Here is a 24,506-nt window from a genome sequence, read left to right on the forward strand (position 1 = left end):
TTAAATAAAAAACGAACAGTCCCTAAATTCAATCTGTTTATCATATAAAGTGATCGTGTCTCTTCAGAAAATTAGGACTAAACTGCTCAATTCATATGGATTAGTTTTACGATCTCTTTATGAACTTCTTGAAGCGTCAAACTGTCAGTTGCGTAGCTGTCAATGGAGGGACAAAAAGCTTATCTTTTTATCTTTTAAAAGAAAATATCTTAATTTGTGTTCCAAAGATTAGCGAAAGTCTTACAGTTTTGGAACAACATGAGGATGAGTAATTAATGACAGAATTTTCATTTTTGGGTGAATTAACCCTTCAACATTTTCAGGGTAATGACCTGACCCAGAGGAGCAAATTGACAATAATTTGTGAATCGCACATTCAGAGCAATCCTCTCCCTACTCATGAATATAAAGTTCGCTGTGTGCTGGAAAGCAGATAAACAGTGTTAAACTACTGTCTCATTGTCATCAACCTGACTAACTTGCACACAGACACACAAGCTCCCAGCCAGGTCGGAACTGTCCACAGTTTGTCCTTCAAGTCTCACATACTATAATCTCTCTCACACATGCACACACATACACACTAGAGCCGATGGAAATCCAGAAATTCACTTTCAGCTGATGGATTCAGTCTCTCACATGAGCACCTGTGTGTCCAGCATCTTCAGTCGAACCTCAGGTTTATATAGAGATCCTTGTCCATCCTTATTATCTTCTGTCAAAACAAGGCAGCCATCTATAGTCTACAATAAGTTTGTCCATCTTTTGCTTGAACGGAATCATCCTTAATGTCAGTGTCTTAAACAAGATGGTCTCCTTTTCCATTAGGGGTTGTTGAGGCATCTTGGGCCTCTTGGTAAGGCAGCCATGTTCTTGCTATCGTGTGACCTACGAATAAAAAGAGAGGTAGATTAAGGAACGCTGTGGCACAATCACTAGAATAGTAAAACTTTGCTTTGAGATGTTTGAGAGGCCTGTTAGAGCCATAACGTATAATATATATATTACGCCATAGCGCAATCCTTTTGGAAAAGAAGGAAGGGTTGGTGCTAGACAGTCTTTTGACTGTGGAAAAGGCTAGAATTCATGTTTGTGTAAAATAGTTACTTGACAAAAAAGAAGTGAAGCTTTACAAGACAAGTTATGGATTCATGAGTCAAATCCTTTGTGCTACACCCTTTTAGAATGGCGATGAACGGTGACTCGGATTATTCACAGCAACAAAAATCATTTTCTTAAATCAATAATATCTGTGCATTAACTAATGTTAACAGATACAAATTTTGATCTTAATAATGTATTAGTAAATGTTGAGATTAACATTGATTATAAGTGCTTTAGAAGTATTGTTCATGTTAACTGATGAGTTAAAGCTGCAGTCCGTAGTTTTTCCTCTTTGTCGCCATCTCTGTTCGAAATCTGCAATTGCAGTTATTCGCAGAATTATCAACTTTACGTGGGTTGTGCCTCGGCAGGGCACAGATGAATCCAATGTTTTGAGGAGAATGTCCGGCTGTCATTTGCAATCACAGATTCTACTTTTTGGAACATGAAACATCCACTTTTGTTCTGACCAACTAAGGCAAAAAAAGCATTGCAGTAAATCGCGCTGATTAAATCTAACGATCGCTTACCATATCACGTCAAACCGTGCAAATTATACTTTGTTCTCAAATTGTTCATGTTTAACATGTTTATCCTTGTTTTCGCATGGGCCCGGTTGCAGTCTCTTCTTTTCTGTAGCCACTCCGAAGTCCGAAGTCTTTTGAATTTTACAACGGTTGAATCTCCAGTTGTCACTGTCGTTTTGAACCTTTCTGGATCCGCCATCAAATTGATAAGTTTAATTATATCAAGTGCTGTGAGAAAAGGCTATAAATCTCCACCTCCAACATCCTCACACGCAATATATCTTTATGTTTACAGATGTGGCATAATGACGCAAAAACATGCTCGAATTTCCCGCGGAAATCCACCAGTACCACTGGAATTAAAAACATTATTACAAGCTTACCGTTTTGAATCAAGCTAAAGCAAGCTAAAATAATTTTTGGAGCAAGTACATAACCAGCCAGTGTTCAAAACTAGATAAAAGAAAAAAAGAAAAAATATATATTTTGGATAATTTTTAACCCAAAAAAGTTACGGACTGCAGCTTTAAATGTAACAAATGAAATCTAATTATAATGTGTTACCATAAGTTCCATATATTTGAAGCATGCACACTTAGTTACTTTAGTGTTAGAAAGGAAAATGAAGCTGTATGGCAGGCATCTGTTCCACAGAAAGGCAGACAGTGGAGAAGGATAATAAAAACAAAAAGGAGAGATATTAAGCAGAGGGTACAGGAGGTGAATCTAAAGATATAAGAAGGCAGATGGAAAGAGACAAAGAGAGAACGCAATATGTAACCTGGCGCATCGCCACAATCTCCTGTGACAAGTGCACTGAAGCCTGCTGGTTACTGTTCCATTTCCACCTCTATTAAATACAGAATTAATGCTCACTGGAGTAAGATACTCCCTCCCGCCTCCCATCTGTGCCTCAACGCAGTCCATTGGCCTCCTGAGGGGGCAGTAGGCGGGGCTTAGCCAACTGACAGTCAGCTCAGCCAATAATGGACTCAACAAAGAGAGTCATTAATCCTGAGTGAAAGACCCAGAGCCGTCATTCATTTCTCGTCTCTCCCTCTTACCAATTTAATTAGGACTCTTAATTTGAAAGCCTCGGTGGAGCTCATTGCCATAATGCATTTTAATGAACACAACAGATGTTCTGCTGTTACTTTATAACTCTGAGCAATTATTCTTATGGTAGTTGTGTGTTCTCAGACACCGTTATTTCTTTAATACTTCACCTGTATGTCACACCTGCACGAAACAGCCGTCACCCCGAAACAAACCTCATCTCACCAATCTCAAATTCATTTACATTTTTAACTTGAATATAGACATTTTGAGGCGTTGAACCATGGGTTTAGATATGAAGATGACCTGGTGCACAAAATGTAGTCAATTTTAAAGTTTGCTTTCATGCCTTTTTCAAGTCAAAGCTAGCATGGTCCCTGCATGTTTGTCTAGGCTCGTTTTTTTAAAATTCTCCTTTGTCCTTTGAACGTTTTTTCTGTGCTACTGAAGTCTTCAGGGATTTATTCTCTGAGCCACAAATTCTGTGGAGTCACTCTGAAATTTTATTTATCTCCAAGCTTTGCTCATTCTTTAATAAGTCTCTTTTAGAAAGTTTGAGAGATGTGTCTGCCTATAACTTTCAGTAAAAAAGTGCTTTTTGAGAAGTCAATATTGTGCCCATAAAACAAGTGAACATTCGAAAAGGTATGTTTTGTTGTTTTACATATCTTAAATATGACAATTTTATCTCATAACATACCACTTCTTGTACTCTTCATACTCTCGCTTCAGAGAACCCTCTTACAAAAGTAAGGCCTCAACAAAATGCTGCTTTGAAGAACGGTTTGCCTGAGAAAAAAGCTTTGGGAGAAGGGCTCCTCAAAGAAACGCCTTCTGAGAATACTCCCGGGGAGTGTTTTGATGGCATATATAGTAGCTCTTAGAAAGGTCTGTTTAAAAGGTACTTTTATGGCAAAATGTTCTCAGATGCCCCTCTTACCATGGGCAAAAGACACTTTCGGTGCCAACCTGGGTCTGCACGTGTCAGAATGTAACCAGCCTTGAAAAGGATAGTTTACCTGAACATTCAATTCTGTCATCATTTGCTCACCCTCATGACGTTCCAAACCAAGACTTTGGTTAATCTTCAAAACACAGATATTTTCGATGAAACTTGAGAGATTTCTGTCCCTCCATTGAAAGTCCAGGTAACCAAAACTTACCAGAAGGGCTGTGGGTTTAATGGAAATCGTAATAAAATCACAATGTGAGAATGCAAGATTTCTAAACCGCAGAAAGGACTATTTTTACGCCAATCTGAATGCAGCGAGCCTAAACCTAGCACGAGAACTGAACAGAACGTGTTTACCTTTACGACATTAAAGAAGAAATCACAGAATAAGGACAACATCTGCAAGACCTGTCAAACTATCACTGTGGCAAAACGGAGTAGAGAGCACATTTTCTCAGTTAAAAACACAAGATGCAGGTCTAGAGATGCGTTTTTTAAAAGTTTTACTTTTTTTACCTTAAGCGCCATGTAAAACGGCGTGTAATGCGCAAGATGCTGCAAAAGACGTGAGACGTGAGCGCAACAGTAAAAGACGTCCATCTAGCGCAAGTTTACATAGAAAAACAATGGCACATTCAGAACCAGGTGAACAAAAATCAGTAATACAAGCATTTGCGAACTGCACAACATACGAAAAGAGGTGCCCACAAATATCAATAAAGCTGGCTTCCAAAAAAAATGTATACAGACATGTATGTGCTCAATATATGTGCATTTATACATGAATAAAAGCTTAAATTAAATTCATTATGTAAAAGGATTAGAGCTTCTCACTTCTAGGATTGATTCATATGGATTCATTTTACGATGCCTTTATGACCTTTTTCAGATCTACAAAGTTTAGGGACAGAAACCTCTCAGGTTTCATTACAAATATCGTAATTTGTGTTTCAAAGATTAAACAAAGTCTTATGTGTTTGGAATGACATGAGGATGTGTAAATAATGACAGAATTTGTATTTTTGGGTGAACTATCCCTTTAATCAGTGTGGTCCTGATTTCCTCAAGGCCCCAATAAACCACATCAGCAAAATGCAACTCTGGCTCATTCACCTTGGTGGTTTTGACTTTGTTACCGGTGCTGCAGGACCAACCAGTCAGGTCTGGAAGAACTTTACACTCCTCGCCGTCCATACATGGGTGCATTTGGCACCACCACTTCTGCAGCACGATGGAAGCTGTAAGAGAGATGGGGAAAATTATAGGTTGAACTACTTATATTGTTACTACTGATATTATTATTTTCAGAGTATCTCCTACAGTACAGTATGCATCCCTGAACATCCATTTTCTCTCATTTTTATCTACTATGACAATTTTGCCAATCCACACTGCCTTAAATTTTTAAGTACAATTAACTTGGATGTTTAATTCATTTCAACTTACATTACATTAAATTACAACTGACTTTTTAAAAATGTGTTGAATCTTGTATATGGCTTAACTTATTTTAATGAGTTAATCCAAAGTAAAAACATGTTATCATAACTTTTTTAATGTTCATCAGCTGGGGGGAAATTCTCCTGAAAGTGATTCCAGCTATTTCATTCCTTATAGTTTTAGTTGTGTTGCGGACTTTGCTATTCTCATATTAAAATTTTATTAATACTCTATCGTTATTTATCATCCTTGTTGTAAATGGCCCTTAATAATGGAAAATTTCAGGTAGGATTGTCCTGCAATGTGAAACATAACAACTAATAATTATACTAATACAGACCTCATCCACTTCCCAACTGAGATATATAGAGGAAAATATATGAAAGGTCAAGAAATAACTAGAATTTGCTCTCGAACAGACGCCTGCTGCTGAAGCACTGGTTGGATAAACCGTTATTAACACCAGAAGATCAGAAGAGTGAAACAGCTTCCTTTTTGCTACCACCTTTATGTGTCATAGCGCAGGAAGTCATGCTCCTTTATTCTCTCTGAATAGTGCTACATTGGAAACAGATTCTCCAGCATCACTACACAATGAACCCATGATGTCTTCTCGAATATACATGATTGGCACCATGTGAATAATAACTGTTTTGACTACTTGTCCGCTATTGGTCGCTCGCTCAAAATGCATGTCATTGCTTGAGCCAGTGTTACAGTGACAGCGTTCACAGTTTTTAGAGAAAATCAATTCACAAATGATTTGACTTGAATAGTCTTCACACAGTTTCCCAAACAAGGGTTTGCAAAGGAACTGCAGAGAGGTTGTGAGTTGATAAAAAGTAATTACATTTAAAAATGCAAAATACAAATTTATAACTTTAAAATAAAAAACAATAAAAGACTAAAAAAGAGTTAACATTTTATGTTTATCTGTATCTCTGTGACCATTAACCAACATCAGAGAACCATTACAGTTTTTTTTCAACTACTTACACACATTTTCAAAACGTTGACTTTTTTTCACAAATTTACACACAATTCCAAGAATTTCACACACAAAATGCTAAATGCCTCACATTTCTTGCAAAATGAAGCTCTGCATTCAAAATATCACAAACACATCTCAAAAGCAAACATTTGTCTTATGTTGCAAACACCTTTGCCATAATATTATATTTTTGGATATATCATATACACACAGTTATTCAAAACCTAAAGCACTTGTTTCATGAGCTCCTATGTACATTTCTGTAAAAGATTGAAAGTAATTGGCAGAGAGATGTTGAAAAATTGACAGTAAACATGAAAGCAAGATTGCAAACAAACAATTTTTATTTTTTGTACTGTAAGAATTTCTGGTTGTGAATACAGTATTACACAGTCCAAAAAAACTATAATTTGACCTTTGGCCTATTTATAGGCCTATTCTAAAGCCATGATTGGTTAGTTTTAAGTAAAGCAAAGAGTGTTTGCACATGTGAGGAGTTAGTGTGAGGCACTGATGAATTAGTGTGGCATTTTGATGTAAATCAGTATACTTCCTGTTTGATTTTTGTGTTACGAATTGTGTGTTGTGGTTTGCAAAAAGTTTTTTATGAAATTGAAAGTCGAAGGCTGAGAATAAGTGTATGGTTTAGCAGATGTGGTTCTAGTGTTTGAGTGTCAGGTTTCAGAAATTGTGTAAGTAAGGATTTTGTGTGTAAGCAGTTTAAAAAAAAAAAACTGTAAACAATCTGTATTGTATAATGTGCTAGAGAAATAGAGGTGACTTGACTTGTATGTATATCAGTATATCAGTATATATCAGTATATATTTACAAAAGGACCAGACATGCAAGTGTCAAAAATGTATTTGTTTCTCAAAACATTGAGTTTAGATTCCTAAGTGATCAAATTAGGTATATTTACATGATAAACAGAAATGAAAGCGGGTAAAATCATTTATTTCTTCCTGAAAACATTGAGTTTTGATTTCTAAGTGATCTGAGCTGCATTTCCCAAAACCTTCTTAACGCGTCGTTCTTAAGTTACACCCTATCATTAATACATGTTTCCCGTAACGTTCTTAGTTAAGTATACCTTCTGTAAGTCATACGTTCGGAAGGTTGGTCTGGACCACTCTTAGCTTTACCTTATCACTGCTGCAGGTCTATATGAATATAATTCTTAAGTTTTAATACACCCAGACAGTGTTCAATTAGGCGAATTCAAGTATTTTCATGCAAAGAATAAAACTGTCATTAAACTGATTGTTGTTAGATTTTTAATTATATTATCCAAAGGTACATCAGCTGGCAAACCATTAAAGGCTTAATAGACTATTTAAAGGGAATGATTGTGGTGGGGAGTTTGCTCTAACTATGACAGCGATACAGCGAATACTTGTTCTAAAAGACAACGCCGTCCGCGGAGCGCTTTCAAAGGCCAGTGAAAGCATGTCAGTTAAGTCCTATTATTACGCTAATTGTTTCTCATGGGCTCGTACGGTATTTTAAACATTTACAGGGGTAGGTCGGTGATTTAATGCCGTCGGAATCCATAATGTCAGTGTTTTTCTCACCCAACCCATGTAAAAATCCCTGGCCAAATTAATACCTACTGTTTTTTTGACAAACAGGTTATGTGGTAATTTAATTGCCGTCTGAATCCACATCTCTGAGTTTACAAGAAGAGATTAAAAATTCACTGTTTAAAAGAATTACACACCTTACATTTAGTATTAATATTTGTATCAAACCCAAAAAAAAAAAAAAAATCTTACCAACACAATACATTTGAAAACACCCTTGCTACTCTGCTTTTCAAGTCCCCTGAGCAGTCCAAGCTCTTCCGTGTCACTTTCAAACAAGCCCAGTTTACTCCAAATCCAGTTCTGAGAAGCCAATCAATAGCCTGTTCAAATGAGGCTCATTGAGATGAGTGCGACCAAAAGAAAGCCGCTCAGTAGCCCATTGTCCCCAACAATAGGAGGAGAGAGGATATACACAGCGAAAATGAGCTTTAAAAGGAATTATGCAAAAGAACACGCGCAAATCCTCTCAAGCATCATGAGTGAACGCCTTACATCGAGTGAAGACATGAAAGCAGGGGTTTGTACAGCGTGTGTGTGTGTGTGTGTGTGTGTGTGTTGATTTGATAGGAAGCCTATATAGTCAAAAGATGCTGTTCGTAAACCAACAAAATTAGCAGTTGCAAATGCAGTGACTTATAGTAGCTACTGTACTGTGTGTGCGTGCGTGCGTGTGTGTGTGTGTGTGTGTGTGTGTGTGAAGCCCACATTATAATGTCTGATTGCAGTGGTTCAGAGAATTGGTGGGAGCATAATTAGCATTAATGTGGCCATTATTAGGTATAATGGCAAACTTATGAAAGGATGTTTTCATTACCGTCGAGAGCTCTCCATAATTTGTGTGCGTGAGTGGCGTGAGACTAAACAAACAATATGAGTGTATTATTTGAGTTAGCATCCAAAAACAAGTGTTGTTATGATAAATTTTGGTCATGGGGGTCCACTTCTTGTGGAAAGCTCCCATCATGCTTTAAATTCACATTAAACACACATCTTCCTTCTTATAACAGCTCTAATGTAAACATATGCTAATGGTAAATCTGTCTTCATTTCATGACACCGGTCATAAATAAGCTATACTTTGGTGGCTCACATTGAAGCATTAGAGGCACAAACCCCATGTTTAAAATTAAATTACATTATCCTAGCATTAAAGGTAGTAGTTTTAAACACAAAATATGTGTTTCCCCCTTTAAAATGGTTATTTTGGCTTGTCTTGTATGTTTCCCAAGTTATTATAAGAAAAATGATCAAACAAATAGTTTTTTTTAATTAATGGGAAATACAAATTTAGTAGCAGCGACAAACCAACATTTGGTCCTAGAATACACACTACTGTTCAGGGCTGCGTTTCCCGAAACCTTCTTAACGCTACGTCATTCTTAAATTACACCTTAAGCTGTATATTATCGTTAATACGTGTTTCCCGAAACGTTCTTAGTTAAGTATACCTTCTGTAAGTCATTCGTTCGGAAGGTTGGTCTGGACCACTCTTAGCTTTACCTTATCACTGCTGCAGGTCTACACAAATATAATTCTGAAGTTTTAATACACCCAGACAGTGTTCAATTAGGCGAATTCAAGTGTTTTCATGCAAAGAATAAAACTGTCATTACACTGATTGTTAATTAAATTATCCAGAGGTACATCAGCTGGCAAACCATTAAAGGCTTAATAGTCTATTTAAAGGGAATGATTGTGGTGGGGAGTTTGCTCAAACTATGGCAGCGATACAGCGAATACTTGTTCTAAAAGACGACGCCGTCCGCGGAGCGCTTTCAAAGGCCAGTGAAAGCATACTGTCAGTTAAGTCCTATTCGGACGCTACTTGTTTCTCATGGGCTCGTACGGTACCCTATTTTAAACATTTACAGGGGTAAGTCATAGATTTTATTACCGTCCGAATCCATAATTGTCAGTGTTTTTTCCCTGGCCAAATTAGCCTACCTTCTGTTTTTTGACAAACAGGTCATGTGGTAATTTAATTGCCGTCTGAATCCACATCTCTGAGTTTACAAGAAGAGATTCAAAATTCACTGTTTAAATCTTTTTTGATCATTGCCGAGCACCATACGTAAGATGTACACTTTTATTACTGAAATGCTGGAAAGTATTTACAAGAACAATATTTCATCGCAGCTCCACCTCAGCGAACAAAAATGGGAAAGAGATGAAAGCACATGAAAATTCGAAATGGTTATTATGGCAGCAATATATCATACAATTTTAAAATATGTAGGCTAGGCTATTATAGTTTGGATTATTTTTATAAGTCCTCATAAATGCAATTTCAACTATTTCTGAAGTGCTTCTTTTATAAAGAACACCACTTTCTCACATAATGCAGTGAAGCAGCCCCTGCACGAGAGAATAATTGATTCTCGAGCCATCGATATCAACCAATTCAGCACCATCGCCACGGACAGCACCGGGTAACGTCGCACGTAAGAAGGTATATCTTAAGCAGCTTCCTAAGGTATGGTTCAGGGAACACGCCTAGAAATGGTATACCTTTAGTTAAGTTATACCTTAAGAGTCTTCGTAGATAATAATATTGAGTGAACGCTCTCCACACATAGTATACATTCATCAAATACTTTCACTTCAAACTCACTAAATCCCAGCCTCAGCCCATTCAGAAACGTCGGTACTTAGGTAGAAACCTATAGGAACCTGATAAAATGTTAATATTATAGAAAAACGGCAAAATGGATGCCAATAAGATTCTGTATGGAAAGTTTAATTTAAAAAAAGTGGCCAAATGGTTCAATTGACAAGACCAAAGTGATCTGTGTGTTTTGTCGCTGTGAACTGAGCTATCATCGCAGCACGTCCAGTCTGAAATACCACTTGATGGCCAAGCACACACACAGCTGATGCGAATTCTCCGCCCCCTCGTCAATATCAGGACCTCGTCAGTATTTCTTTCTCCCTTTTATTGATGGACAGTGTTACATTGTGTGAGAAATTATTTGCTCCAAGTGAGAATGTTAGTGTGAAATTGAACACTACAGTACACTCACCTAAAGGATTATTAGGAACACCATACTAATACTGTGTTTGACCCCCTTTCACCTTCAGAACTGCCTTAATTCTATGTGGCATTGATTCAACAAGGTGCTGAAAGCATTCTTTAGAAATGTTGGCCCATATTGATAGGATAGCATCTTGCAGTTGACGGAGATTTGTGGGATGCACATCCAGGGCACGAAGCTCCCGTTCCACCACATCCCAAAGATGCTCTATTGGGTTGAGATCTGGTGACTGTGGGGGCCATTTTAGTACAGTGAACTCATTGTCATGTTCAAGAAACCAATTTGAAATGATTCGAGCTTTGTGACATGGTGCATTATCCTGCTGGAAGTAGCCATCAGAAGATGGGTACATGGTGGTCATAAAGGGATGGACATGGTCAGAAACAATGCTCAGGTAGGCCGTGGCATTTAAACGATGCCCAATTGGCACAAAGGGGCCTAAAGTGTGCCAAGAAAACATCCCCCACACCATTACACCACCACCACCAGCCTGCACAGTGGTAACAAGGCATGATGGATCCATGTTCTCATTCTGTTTACGCCAAATTCTGACTCTACCATCTGAATGTCTCAACAGAAATCGAGACTCATCAGACCAGGCAACATTTTTCCAGTCTTCAACTGTCCAATTTTGGTGAGCTCGTGCAAATTGTAGCCTCTTTTTCCTATTTGTAGTGGAGATGAGTGGTACCTGGTGGGGTTTTCTGCTGTTGTAGCCCATCCGCCTCAAGGTTGTGCGTGTTGTGGCTTCACAAATGCTTTGCTGCATACCTCGGTTGTAACGAGTGGTTATTTCAGTCAAAGTTGCTCTTCTATCAGCTTGAATCAGTCGGCCCATTCTCCTCTGACCTCTAGCATCAACAAGGCATTTTCACCCACAGGAATGCCGCATACTGGATGTTTTTCCCTTTTCACACCATTCTTTGTAAACCCTAGAAATGGTTGTGCGTGAAAATCCCAGTAACTGAGCAGATTGTGAAATACTCAGACCGGCCCGTCTGGCACCAACAACCATGCCATGCTCAAAATTGCTTAAATCACCTTTCTTTCCCATTCTGACATTCAGTTTGGAGTTCAGGAGATTGTCTTGACCAGGACCACACCCCTAAATGCATTGAAGCAACTGCCATGTGATTGGATAATTAGATAATTGCATTAATGAGAAATTGAACAGGTGTTCCTAATAATCCTTTAGGTGAGTGTATATGCCAAGCATGCCGCACAAGCCCTGAAAAGTGAAGCCAAAACGTCTCGATCGCCCCCCGGTGACTGGTCCTAGTATAGGTCATAAGCCCCGCCTCCCCGTGTTATTCAACGGGACGTGAGACCAACTAAACAATTAAATTACACTTCAAATACCTTTTTTCCAAAGGTGGTTTCTTTCATTTGCTGTCGTTTTTATCATGCTGATGTAAGTTCAAGTGTCTGTTTCAAAAATAAGTTGGTTTTTAGTTAGTTACGTGATGCGGTGGTGTAACGTCATGATTGACAGCTGTGATTGACAGGTTCTCAGAGCGAAGTAGTCACTGAAGCACCAACGGACATTTTTTTGGGGATCTTCGGAGAACTGAGGAGATTGTATTTACTTTATTTTAACAAGCCTCTTGTCGTACTGCAATCAATTTTTAAAAAAGTGTGCAGAATGCACTTTCCCGGCGAGAGTGAGGGCGGAGCATTGATTTCGCGGCTTTACTTCCTGCTTACGACTGCGCAGGTCTGGTCCCGAGATCGGCTTCAGTTCTCATCAATGGAAGAGAGCGAAGGGGCGTCGTCCATCTTTTTTTACAGTCTATGGTATATGCCAATGTTGTTTTCAATAAAAAACATTTGCACAAAGCAAGCCGATCCACTTTTCCATGTTGATAGGAGCATTAAAATGAGAAAAAATAATGGGACAAAAAGAAATCAAGAGACATTTAGAATAGATAAAAATGTGTGATTAATTGCGTTTAATCGCGAGTTAACTATGACATTAATGCGATTAATCGCGATTAAATATTTTAATCGTTTGACAGCACTAATATATATATATATATATATATATATATATATATATATTCAATATATATATTTATATATTGATATATAGTTATATTTCAAATAAATCCTGTTCTTTTGAACTTTCTTAAAATTCTTAAAAAGATTAAGCAGCACAACTGTTTTCAACATTAGTAATAATAATAAATCTTTCTTGAGGAACAAATAATAATTATGAATTACAAATAAATTAAATTTTAAAGTATATTCAAATAGCAAACAATTATTTGAAGTTGTATTTTTGCTGTATTTTTGATCAAATAAATGCAGCCTTGGTAAGAGACTTCTTCCGAAAACATTAAAGAATCTTACTGAGATCTTAAGGTTAAGATCCTCAAACTGACTATTTGTTAAAAAAGAAAAAGACTTTGAAGACTCTGGTGAAAATTATTCAATATTTTACAGCACATGATAGAGCAGGTGTTTTGGTCTGAGGGCTTGAAACTTCCACCAAGAAAAAGGCCAGCTGAGCTGCTAAAGCTTTGCAGGAGTTAAATGGCTTTAGTTTTGCAGTTGTGGACACCTTTGTCTGAACCTCTTTTAAGCTTTTCCTCACCAAATCTCTCACTCCACCATTTAGGCATTTAACTGGATGGAGTTTGGCCAAAGCCCACGTACTTGGAAGGATTTTTCTCGCTTTTAGTGCTGAAGTGGCAGGGACAACTGCAAGACACTGATGGTCCTTCTATTTCCAGTCATGAAAGCCCTATCTGAGGATATGAAGACACTAATTTAAGCTTTGATTTCCAGTATAGCGCCTTGTTGGATTTAGATAGTGCCGTTGCTACAAATGTGAGAGACTATCCAGGATACAGAAATAGTTTTTGCTACCCCCATTTCTGAGGTATAAATGGGCTGTGATTGAAATACGTCTGACATCATGTGGTGGCTGAGGAAACTGCAGGAAAAGATGTCAGCCAGGAATGTTGGAGGGGGAAAAAAGAGAGAGAGGGACAGATTGAAAAAAATTGGCGAGAAGGAAAAGCAGAGAGCAAGATGGGATTAACATCTTGAGAAAGTGATACTGTCTTGACAAAATGACGCATATGTGACAATGAGAGATAACAGATAAAAACAATCAGTTTAGTGGCATTTCAACTTCTATGTGTGCTTATAATTTAAATTTGACGAAATAGATTTTCATTTGTAAAGAGTTTCATCTGTTTATAGTGAATTATAAGCATACTGTAAGCCATTTGTAGATTGATTCAAACAAAATTATCAAAACATTGCTCTTTTTACAGTAAGTCAGCATCCCGACACAACAACACTGACTTAAGCAATAGTGTGCATTTGGGGCAGGGCAATCTGTTTGTCCAACCAATGGCATGGGGGTCTGTTTGAAAACCATCATCATAGAGCACTGAGCGCTGGATTTTTGGAATGTTGCAGAAAATAAGCTTTGTGATCATCAAAAGTTCATGATTCTTACATGTTTTGTTATCTTCATATCCGAACATAACTTTTATGGCCTACAAATTACAATAGGCCTACAAAATACAATAGGCAAAAGTAAAAAGCTAAATGTAGGCTATAAATGAACAGTAGCATGACTTCAGCATCACCACTATTAAGCTTATGGCAAATCTTTTAGACTTCATTATATTAAAAAACATTGTCCCTGATAATTTGAGTTAGAATAGTGTGTAAGAGCACGATTATAACATTATTATTACACAACAAGGCTGCAAAGCGGACTAGTGAGTAGATGAGTTTACCTGTTTGGCATATTGACATTTCAAGTCCCAACAACCTCTGTAGTTCCATTTAGCCACTTCTAAAAACATTCAAAAAACCCATCAACTTCACCACGATGGAACAGGAAGTGTTGAAATGCTAACAAAAATATGCCACCCCAATAGATATGCACTCATATCATTTTTTACACTCATAGCACAAAAATTACACACTACAAATTTAATGTTTTTATGTTTCCAGAATTCAGCAGGTTTTGATGAATTAGTCAAGCTAACAAAGTTATAATAAATTTACACAGAGAATGCCAGTACACACAAAAAAAACAAAAAAAAAAACAATTGTGTGAATTTTGCAGTACCTGAGATTAATGGGACTGCTAAACAAAACTGTATAGTGTACATGCATATGCATATGTGTGTGCATTCCGACAACACACCTCACATTGTGGTTTATGCACCAGAGACTCAAAACTCCCTAGTATCAATCCAAATCCATTTATATCTGTCTATTAGATTACCCAGCACTCTGTCTCGGCAGCACAAAGCTTGAAATGACCTAATTTACAACACTATCAGCTTAGCTACAGATTTTGCCTTTGACACACATTAATGCAGTGTATTAATTCAGTATCAGTCTCTGCCAGCTAACAGCACATTTGTCTCCTTAAGGATATGCCAGAAGAGAAGCGCAGGAAACACACCTGACCCCAACGACCTATTTATTAAACAGCAGGCATTCCAGCTCACGAATCCGACACACGACTCGCTGTGCATCAAGAAAGTCACTGTGGATTTTCATCATATCTGCCACTGCATAAATGTAACGTCAGCCTTACATTGGCACAAGATATGGAATAATGTACATGCTGGTTGTAAATTACATATAATATATGTCATTCACATTTACATATTTCTAATCTATTCCGTGCAAACACTGGTGAAACTAATCACAGTTTAAACCAATGTTTGTACAAGGACACAGCAATAACAGATGGAATCAATGCAGAACATTAAGTACATAAGAACCTGAAAGTAATTATGTTAAAGGAGATTTTATAGGCTGAACTGATAAAAAGCTACAAAGTCAAATTAAATTGGCTGACCAAGCTGGTTGAATAAGTTTACTAAGTTTGTTTGTCACTATCTATCTATCTATCTATTGTTCTATTTATCGTTCTCTATCATTCTATCATTCTATCTAGCATTCTCTCTTTCCTTCAATCATTCTATCTATTGTTCTCTCTATCATTCTATCTGTCATTCTAGCGTTCTACCGTTCTGTCTCTTTACACAAGTTAATAAAAAAATTAAAATAATTGAAACCAAATGTAAAATAAAAAAAAATTAAATTTAAGGAGTGCATAACATTTGATTCAGATTGTTTATTTGCCTGCCTGGTACTTAATGCACACAAAATGAGGGTTAATTATAAAAAATTGGACTGTAGCCTAAGGTTGTTATGATTCCTGTCTTGTGTTCCCCTTGTCTTGTGTGGACTTTTGTCATTTCCTGTCCTGTGCCATGTTTTGTAGTCCCTTGTTTTTCTTGTTTATTAGTCTCCCCAGGTGTTTCTGATTAGCCACGCCCCCTTGTTATCTTGTTTAGCTTGTTAGTCTCTGTATTTAAACCCTGTGTCTTGTTTCATTGCTTGAGGGTTCTTGACTTTGTAATGTTGTTTGTTCTGGTCCATAGTCTATGTCTGTCAAGTTCTGAGTCTGTTTAATTAAAGCTGCTGCATGTGGATCCTGCATGTGGATCCTGCTTTGTCCTTTGATTCAACCCACAGTGTAACAGAAGAACCCACCGCAAATGGATCTAGCACAGGGATGGGCAACTTTGGTCCTGGAGGGCCAATGTCCCACAGAGTTTAGCTCCAACCCTGAAAAAATCACCTGCCTGTAATTTTCTAGTAATCCTGAGGACCTTGATTAGCTTGTTCAGGTGTGTTTGATTAGGGTTGAAGCTAAACTCTGTAGGACAGTGGCCCTCCAGGACCGAAGTTGCCCATCCCTGATCTAGCAGCAGCTTTGGGGAGTCTCCAGCCAAGAAGGTGGCCATGCCTGATTCTGGTTCCCAGGATGGCAGCCGCCATGTCGCCTGGGAGTTTGCCTCCGGCCAAGATGGCTGCTGCCACGCCTGAGAGATCGTCTACGGCAAAGATGGCCGCCGCCACGCCTGAGAGATCATCTCCGGCAAAGATGGCCGCTGCCACGCCTGAACTTGAGCCCTCAGCAGAGATGGCCGCCTCCACGCTTCCTGAGCCTCTTTCTGTTCCTGAGACCGCATCTGTTCCTGAGTCTGAGCCTGTTCCTGAACCTGAGCTTCTTCACGTCATGCCTGCCGATCCGGAGACTGTTCACGTCACGTCTGCCGAGCTGGCGACAGTTCACGTCACGTCTGCCGATCCAGAGACTGTTCACGCCACGTCTGCCGATCCAGAGACTGTTCACGCCACGTCTGCCGATCCAGAGACTGTTCACGCCACGTCTGCCGATCCAGAGACTGTTCACGCCACGTCTGCCGATCCAGAGTCTCCGGACAAGATGGCCGTCACGTCTGCCGATCCAGAGTCTGTTCACGTCATGTCTGCCGAGCCAGTGTCTCCGGACAAGATGGCCGCCGCCGAGCCAGTGTCTCCAGACAAGATGGCCGCCGCCGAGCCAGTGTCTCCGGACAAGATGGCTGCCGCCGAGCCAGTGTCTGTTCCTGAGCCGATGTCTGCATAACCCCACAGCTGCCATCAAGAAAATTTTGGGAGGGGGCAGTGAGTCCCCTGAACTGTCGTCTCCGCCCTGGCCACCCGAACTGTGTGGACCACCCTGGCCACCTGAACTGCCTGGTCCACCCTGGCCGCCTGCACAGCCTGCTCCACCCTGGCCTCCCGTCCTGCCGCAGTCTCCAGGCCCTCTTCCGCTCCACGGGCCTGGCCCTCCATCCCGCCCCCGGATCCGCCTCCGCTCCACCACCCTCCTTGACTGTTTCCTGAGGAGCGTCTGGAATCCGCTCCTTAAGTGGGGTGCTCTGTTATGATTCCTGTCTTGTGTTCCCCTTGTCTTGTGTGGACTTTTGTCATTTCCTGTCCTGTGCCATGTTTTGTAGTCCCTTGTTTTTCTTGTTTATTAGTCTCCCCAGGTGTTTCTGATTAGCCACGCCCCCTTGTTATCTTGTTTAGTTTGTTAGTCTCTGTATTTAAACCCTGTGTCTTGTTTCATTGCTTGAGGGTTCTTGACTTTGTAATGTTGTTTGTTCTGGTCCATAGTCTATGTCTGTCAAGTTCTGAGTCTGTTTAATTAAAGCTGCTGCATGTGGATCCTGCTTTGTCCTTTGATTCAATCCACAGCGTTACAAAGGTGTTTGGCACTGGAAAAAATTAAGATTTCTAACTGTAATCTGAATTTAAAAAAACGTATCCTAATACCTGCAATTTGTTTGTTTATTCATTTATTTATTTTCAGTTTATTTATTTTTCAATAAATTGGCACATATATTCTTTTTATTAAAAAGACTACATTAATTTTATATATATATAAATATTCAAATATTTTTGCATAATGATGTGAACCGATGACCATCACTGGCAATCAACTTTCAACACAGATGTGCTAATTTCACGTATTTCATATCACTCTATTCCTTTCAAAAGGAGTTATTCATTGAGCTTTCTGTGGACAAATGTCTAGATGAACGAAGTGTTGGACTTAGACAGAGCCTTGAAGTTCCTGGATGTGTGGCTGAGCGCTGATTCCCAAATCACAGATGGCAGAGGCTCAGAGGGGGCTCCCCTCAATCCCCAAAGCAGAGCAGAAATCCCGGACACACAGAGGCCCTTATGCAGAGTAAAGCAGATCTCCCCACAGAGTGCCAAAGGGAATCTCTCTTCACCTTCCCTTCACTGTGCTAATGAGATTTTAATGGGCAGGTCGGCAGAGGCCTGCAGAGACTCAAGAGCTCACAGAGGAGTGACTAGATATGGTCCCAGCCAGAACAGAGACCCAAAGGACCAATACATCAGACGGCAGATATTTAATCCCTAATTTATTACCTTCTCATTGAATGAGATTTAAAGTCCAAGTTCTCAGTACATCATTGATTGAACTCTGATCGTTGATTTGCCATAAGAAGGTATAGTTCATGTCTCATCCTCTAAAGGTTTCAGTGAAGTTTCTTTCAGCTCTTCTAAGGCTCATCTGTAGCTTTTCACTGATGCTTTAATGATATGTGAATGGGTAAAGTGCCCTCTAATGGCCAAACAGAGAAACACAACACAAAACAAATCTAATAAAGCATAGGCAATCATAGCCCCTCCCCCCTCCCCCCTCCCCCCTCCCCCCTCCCCTATATTATAGGAACGTCACAATTATTCATTATTTCACATATTTATCTCTCTCTCTCTCTCAATCTTATGAAATATTATTACAATTTAAAATGACTGTTTTCTATTTCAGTATATATTAAAATGTAATTTATTCCTGTGATTAAGCTAAATTTTCAACATCATTACTCCAGTCTTCAGTGTCACATGATCCTTCAGAAATCATTCTAATATGCTAATTTTGCTGCTCAATTAACATTTCTTATTAATAAAAGTTCAAGTTGTGCAGCTTAATATTTTTGTGGAAATCATGATGCATTTTTTCATTTTTTCTTTACACACAAGGGAACTGTAGCATTGAAATGAAGTCATATAATGTGACATAAAGCAGTTTATCATGCGACACCACTAGTTGTTGGAAAAATTGCTTCTTTCTGGAAAAGCTACACAATTGCTAAGCTACTGACACTACTGAAAAATGTAGTTATAGTCGTGTCACTATATACTTCTAGTTAGCTACTCCCCAACTGTGCGCTGAGTATTAGATATTTATGAAGCCTCAGAAGCGGAGAATATGTTCTTATGTGAACTCTCTCTCAAGGGCTGTGTGGTCCTGAGGGAGAAGGTGAGACTGATAGCCTGAGGGATCTAGAGATCGAGCAGTGTTGATAGGGGAAAATGACCCTCACCGCTCTCTCCTTCACTGCAAAAAAACACAGGTCAATCCTACTGACTCGCTCTTATATAGCACAAAGCCAACACGACCTCTGATGTGAGCTCACACACGGCCACTCCAACTCTCTTTGTCATTCTGCGTATACCAATAGTATTAAAAGAAAACGAAAAAGAAACTGCATTTTGTTCCACATACAAAACAAGATTTCTTACAAAAAATTCTACTTCAAATAAATTATGATCTTTTGAACTTTCAATTGATCAAAAAACCCTGAAAAAGTGTATCACGATATCCACAAAAATATTAAGCTGCACAACTTGAAAATTCTTAATAATAAGAAATGTTTATTGAGCAGAAAAATCAGCATATTAGAATGATTTCTGAAGGATCATGTGACACTGAAGACTGGAGTAATGATGCTGAAAATTCAGCTTTGCCATTACAGGAATAAATGACATTTTAAAATATATTGAAATAGAAAACATTAATAATATCTATCATTCAATAAAAATACATATCATTATAATTGTCTTGTTAATTGGCTAAATAATGAAAGTATCCATTCACATTATTTAATCAAAGTATAAAATGTACACAATTAATCAACATCCCTTACCAAAAATGAATATGTGAATACATCCCTATGTTTGTGTATTTTATCCTTTTTTTATATAGTTTTTGGTTGTGTTTCTCTCAATTACATCAGGCTCTTTGTTCCTCCATAATACAGTCCTGTAGCCTTCTGTGGAAAATACAAAATGTGCATAGGACCCATTTTTGTCATTACATGAACTATAGTCAAAGAGAGCCATGAAAGTCATAACATGGAATACCTCCCCTGGTGCAGCCCTCCCTACTTTCTATTGGGGTCTTTTGTCTCGGGTGTCAAAGAAGACAAAGAAGAAAAATGGCTGCCAGCATTCGCCCTCTTGCCTTCATAACTAAGAGCGTACGGCAATGACCGAAGGGACACATTTAAACCTCCTTCATCACCCATACTATACTCTCTTGTCCTAAACCTTTAGCTAATAGAGAAGAGATGGAGCGGAGGACAATGTAGTCACATTTGTCACACGGCTATGATATCAAAATGTACCTATTATTTAGCAAAATCAGGTCACAGGAGACATTAATATCAGATATGAATGTAACGTGCCTGTGCAGATCACGTATGAAAGGATCACCTGAGGTGGATGATAATACCAAGGTAAATTGGGCCATTGTATTATGTCTTTGGCCACATACTGTACACACTGTAAAGTTTCAGAAGTGACAGCCATTTTTAAATAAAGGAGTTCAAAGTGAAAGACAGTAGGCCTGACTTCTAACACAACATACACAATGTTACATCTTCAACAGTATAATTAAATTACTGTACTATTCTCTCTAAAAAGTATTGGATTACTTATTACTAATTACTTTCTAAATCCCATATCAACCTGAACAATACAAGGATAGACATGAAACTGCACTTTTGATTCTTTCAAATAAACAATATACAATTGGATAATTATTCTTGAACAGACCAAAGTGTGTAAAGAGATGAAGTTACAATAAAAACAAACATTTTAACATTAAATGTTGATGTTAAATCCATTTGTTTTATATAGAATTGTTCTATATTACAGCATTTAATGCAATTAAATCAGAAGTTAACTGAGCAGTGAATGATTTTCTTTTTCATTTGTTGTTTGATTGACATTAACGTTAAAAAACAGCAGCATGTAGGCCTATTAGGGTTCTGTCACTTTAAAACCTCATGCATGGATCCAATATAATGATAATTTCGCCCAACTGTTTACTTTCTCTTTGACATAACTGACTTTGTTTACGTGAATACTCACCAAGACGGAAATTTTGACACATAAGTGTGTGTAATAGAACGTTCAAGCACAATAAGCCACAAAAGTAAACTAAATTCAACACTCGTGCGCTTCGGATCTGCACCACAGAAAGCCCTCTGCCAGTACTGGTTTATTGTGCTTTTTATAACCCACCAATAACTCAAGCACGTCTCGCAATTTCTTCTCATTCATCCATGTTTCTTTGCTTCTCTAACATGTTTCAGTAGTCCTGCATTGCACAGATATATTTACATACAGATAAACTAGAAAAAACTCTATTTATTGACATCTTCATGATTTCGCCCAGCCCAACTCTGCACCCCCCGGGGGAGGCTCACCCCTGGATTATAGTATAATTTTCATTTTATTTCAAACTTTTTCACTTTACCAAAAAGGATGAACTGTGAATAACCTATAAGAACGACAGTGTGACAAACAATGATACGTTCATTCATAATTCTGTTTACATGGAAAAGCACAACGAGTCATCCTTTGCCAATTATAACTGTGGTAACTCCATCCATGTACTTACTTATTTTAATATGCAAAACTGTTACCCAGTCATAGCAGTGGGCATTTACTTCCAAGTCTTGAATGTGGAACGCCCATCAAAAAGGAGTGTTTGGAAGAGAGGGTCAAAAACGGGATAGAAAATAGCTTATTACTTCTAAAGTAGGATTTTTTTTATGTAAAAATCTTGATAACATTATAAGTGGACCTCAGAGAACATTATAGTTCATGACCCCTTTAAATTTATTGTAAAACAACCTCATAGATAAAGAATGAACATCCACACATGAAGAGCGCTTACCCTCCACACAAGACGGCTGTGCCCGCGTTGTGCCGGCCACCTGACCTGGGAAACAGGAGCACTTGACAGTCTGTGAACGTTCCTCAATCTTGTTCTTATTACAGCACCGGTGGATGGCCACCACCTCACAGGTTCCCTGCTTCACCTGGTACGAAGCTGCAGAAAAGATAACCCTAACTGTTAATATTAATAACCCACTCAATATAAGAAACAGCATCTACAACCCCAGATCCAGAAAAGTTGGGACATTTTGTAAAATGCAATAAAATCAAGAGTCTGTGATTTGTTAATTCTCTTTCACCTTTATTTAACTGGCAAAAGCACAAAGAAAAGATTTGCAAAGATTTCACTGACGAACATAAGTGTATTTTGTAAATACAAACAAATTTAGATTTTGATGGCTGTTTTGATTACAACACTCCAAAAAAAGTTGTAAGAAGGCAAAGTAAAAGTGAGAAGCTTATAGAATATCCAAGTTAAACTCCTGAAATAGTCCACAACAAGTTGGTGAATTGGTAGTAGGTGAGGGGATCGTGATTGAGTGTATAAGGAGCATCTCAGTCTTTGCAAGCAAAGATGGGTCATGGCTCATTCTAAATACAAGATTGCAAAGAATTTAGGTCTTTCATCTTCTACCATACATAACATTGTGAAAAGATTCAGGGAATCCAGTGAAATGTCAGTCTGTGTAGGGCAAGGCAGGAGGCCTCTATTGAATGAGCGTGACCTTTGAGCCCTCAGATGGCACTGCATGAGAAACCATCATGCAACTCTGTTAAATACAGCCACATGTGCTCAGGAAAACTATTGTCACTTACCATCTGCTGCTGCATCAAGAAATGCCACTTGAATCTCTGTTACTCAAGTCGAAATCTATACATCAGTTCTATGCAGAGATGGTGGTAAGATCTCTGGGCCCGAGCTCATCTCAGATGATCCCAAACACAGTGGAAATCCACATTTCAGCTTGTTTTTGGGAAAAAAGACATTGAGTTCTCAGTCCCAAAGACGAAAGGGACCATCCAGACTTTCATCAGCGACAAGTGCAAAAGCAAACATCTGTCATGACATGGAGGTGCATCAGTGGGGTGACTTGTATGGGTGTGTGACTGACGTGGAGGCGTATATTGGGATTGTAAAGAGATATTTAATGGCATCAAGATGACATCTTTCCTGGGAATCAAGACAATGCCAGGCCTCATTCTGCACATGCTAAAACAGAGTGGTTTCTAGACACTATATCGTAGAAGGGATGTGCTTGACTGCCTGTCTGCAGTCTAGATCTGTCTCTTGAAAATGTATAACCCATCATGAAAAGGAGAATCAGACAACACGACCAAACACTGTTGAGCAGCTGTCTTGTATCAGGTGAGATTGGGCAAAAATTCCACTTCACATCAACAATTTGTATCCCCAATTCCCAAACTATTAAAAAGTGTAATTAGAAGGAAAGGTGATGTGACACATTGGTAAACATGCCTCTGTCCCAACTTTTTTGGAGTGAGTTGCAGCAAAATATGTTTATATATACAAAATACACTTAAGTTGGTCAGTGAAAACTTTTGTCAGTTAAACAAAGGTTAAAGAGAATTAACAAATCATAGATTCTTGATTGTATTGCATTAGATCAAATTTCACAACTTTTCTGGATTTTGGGTTGTACAGTATATTTGATGAGTGGCAGCATCTAACAAGCATCTGAAGGACTGCCAGGTCCCTGTTTTTTCTCTTTCTCTCTCCCATTTCCATTAGCAGTACATACATAGTGAACACAGAGCTATATTCTTCTGTTCTGAGAGAGAAAAATAAATCATTTAAGCACTGGATTTTTATTTTACAGCCAGTCTAACATGAGTGTTCAATTACAGCCAAGATTTGACTTAAGAAACAAGGGCTCCTCTATGCAGTGAGGTGTGTGAGTATCAACTAATGTTTCATTGTTGCTGCAATGTGGTAATAATGCAAATTGCCAAAATGCATTATGACATGGTTAGGGCTGTTATATAACAGATGGCTGTGGAAAATAACATATCCAAATGATTTAAATCACAGTGTGGATTAAGTTTTCAAACACCATTAGCATTGCTTAAATACAAAAGTGACTAGTCACTCTGGGTTTACTGATATATGTATATGTGGCATAACCATCTGTCCTGCTGTCACGAGAGAGAGTAAACAAGTGACATGTATTTGAGGTGAACATTTATGATTTACTTGCTTCTCCTGGGACATTGCTAGCAAACATTCATTACAGAACAGAAAAAGGGGCCATAACCAAAAACTTTTTTATAGACTTTCGCATATTTACATAGAACAAAAATGGAAAAGCAATGCAGTGGAACACAAAAATGCATTCCGTATACGGCCCCTAAGGTCAATCTGAAATGTGTCTGATATTTAATAAAAGGTGAATGAAATGTCCAAGGCCTGGAAATACATTAAA

At 38.4% G+C, this 24,506-nt stretch overlaps 1 protein-coding gene across 1 annotated transcript in view; it reads right to left on the reverse strand.

The window, feature by feature from the left end:
• Positions 1-251: 251 nt before the first annotated feature.
• Positions 252-24,506, reverse strand: part of tafa4b (TAFA chemokine like family member 4b) — a 53,834-nt gene continuing 29,579 nt past the window's right edge. Inside the window, exons 4-6 of the mRNA XM_079858313.1 lie at positions 22,064-22,219; positions 4,753-4,877; positions 252-888 (exon numbers count right to left, since the gene is read on the reverse strand). Coding sequence (XP_079714439.1) covers positions 877-888; positions 4,753-4,877; positions 22,064-22,219 — 293 coding nt within the window. The 3' untranslated portion in view covers positions 252-876. The remainder of the gene's footprint in view (positions 889-4,752; positions 4,878-22,063; positions 22,220-24,506) is intronic.

Source organism: Squalius cephalus (assembly GCF_949319135.1).
Source record: "Squalius cephalus genome assembly, chromosome: 22".
Lineage (NCBI taxonomy): Eukaryota > Metazoa > Chordata > Actinopteri > Cypriniformes > Leuciscidae > Squalius > Squalius cephalus.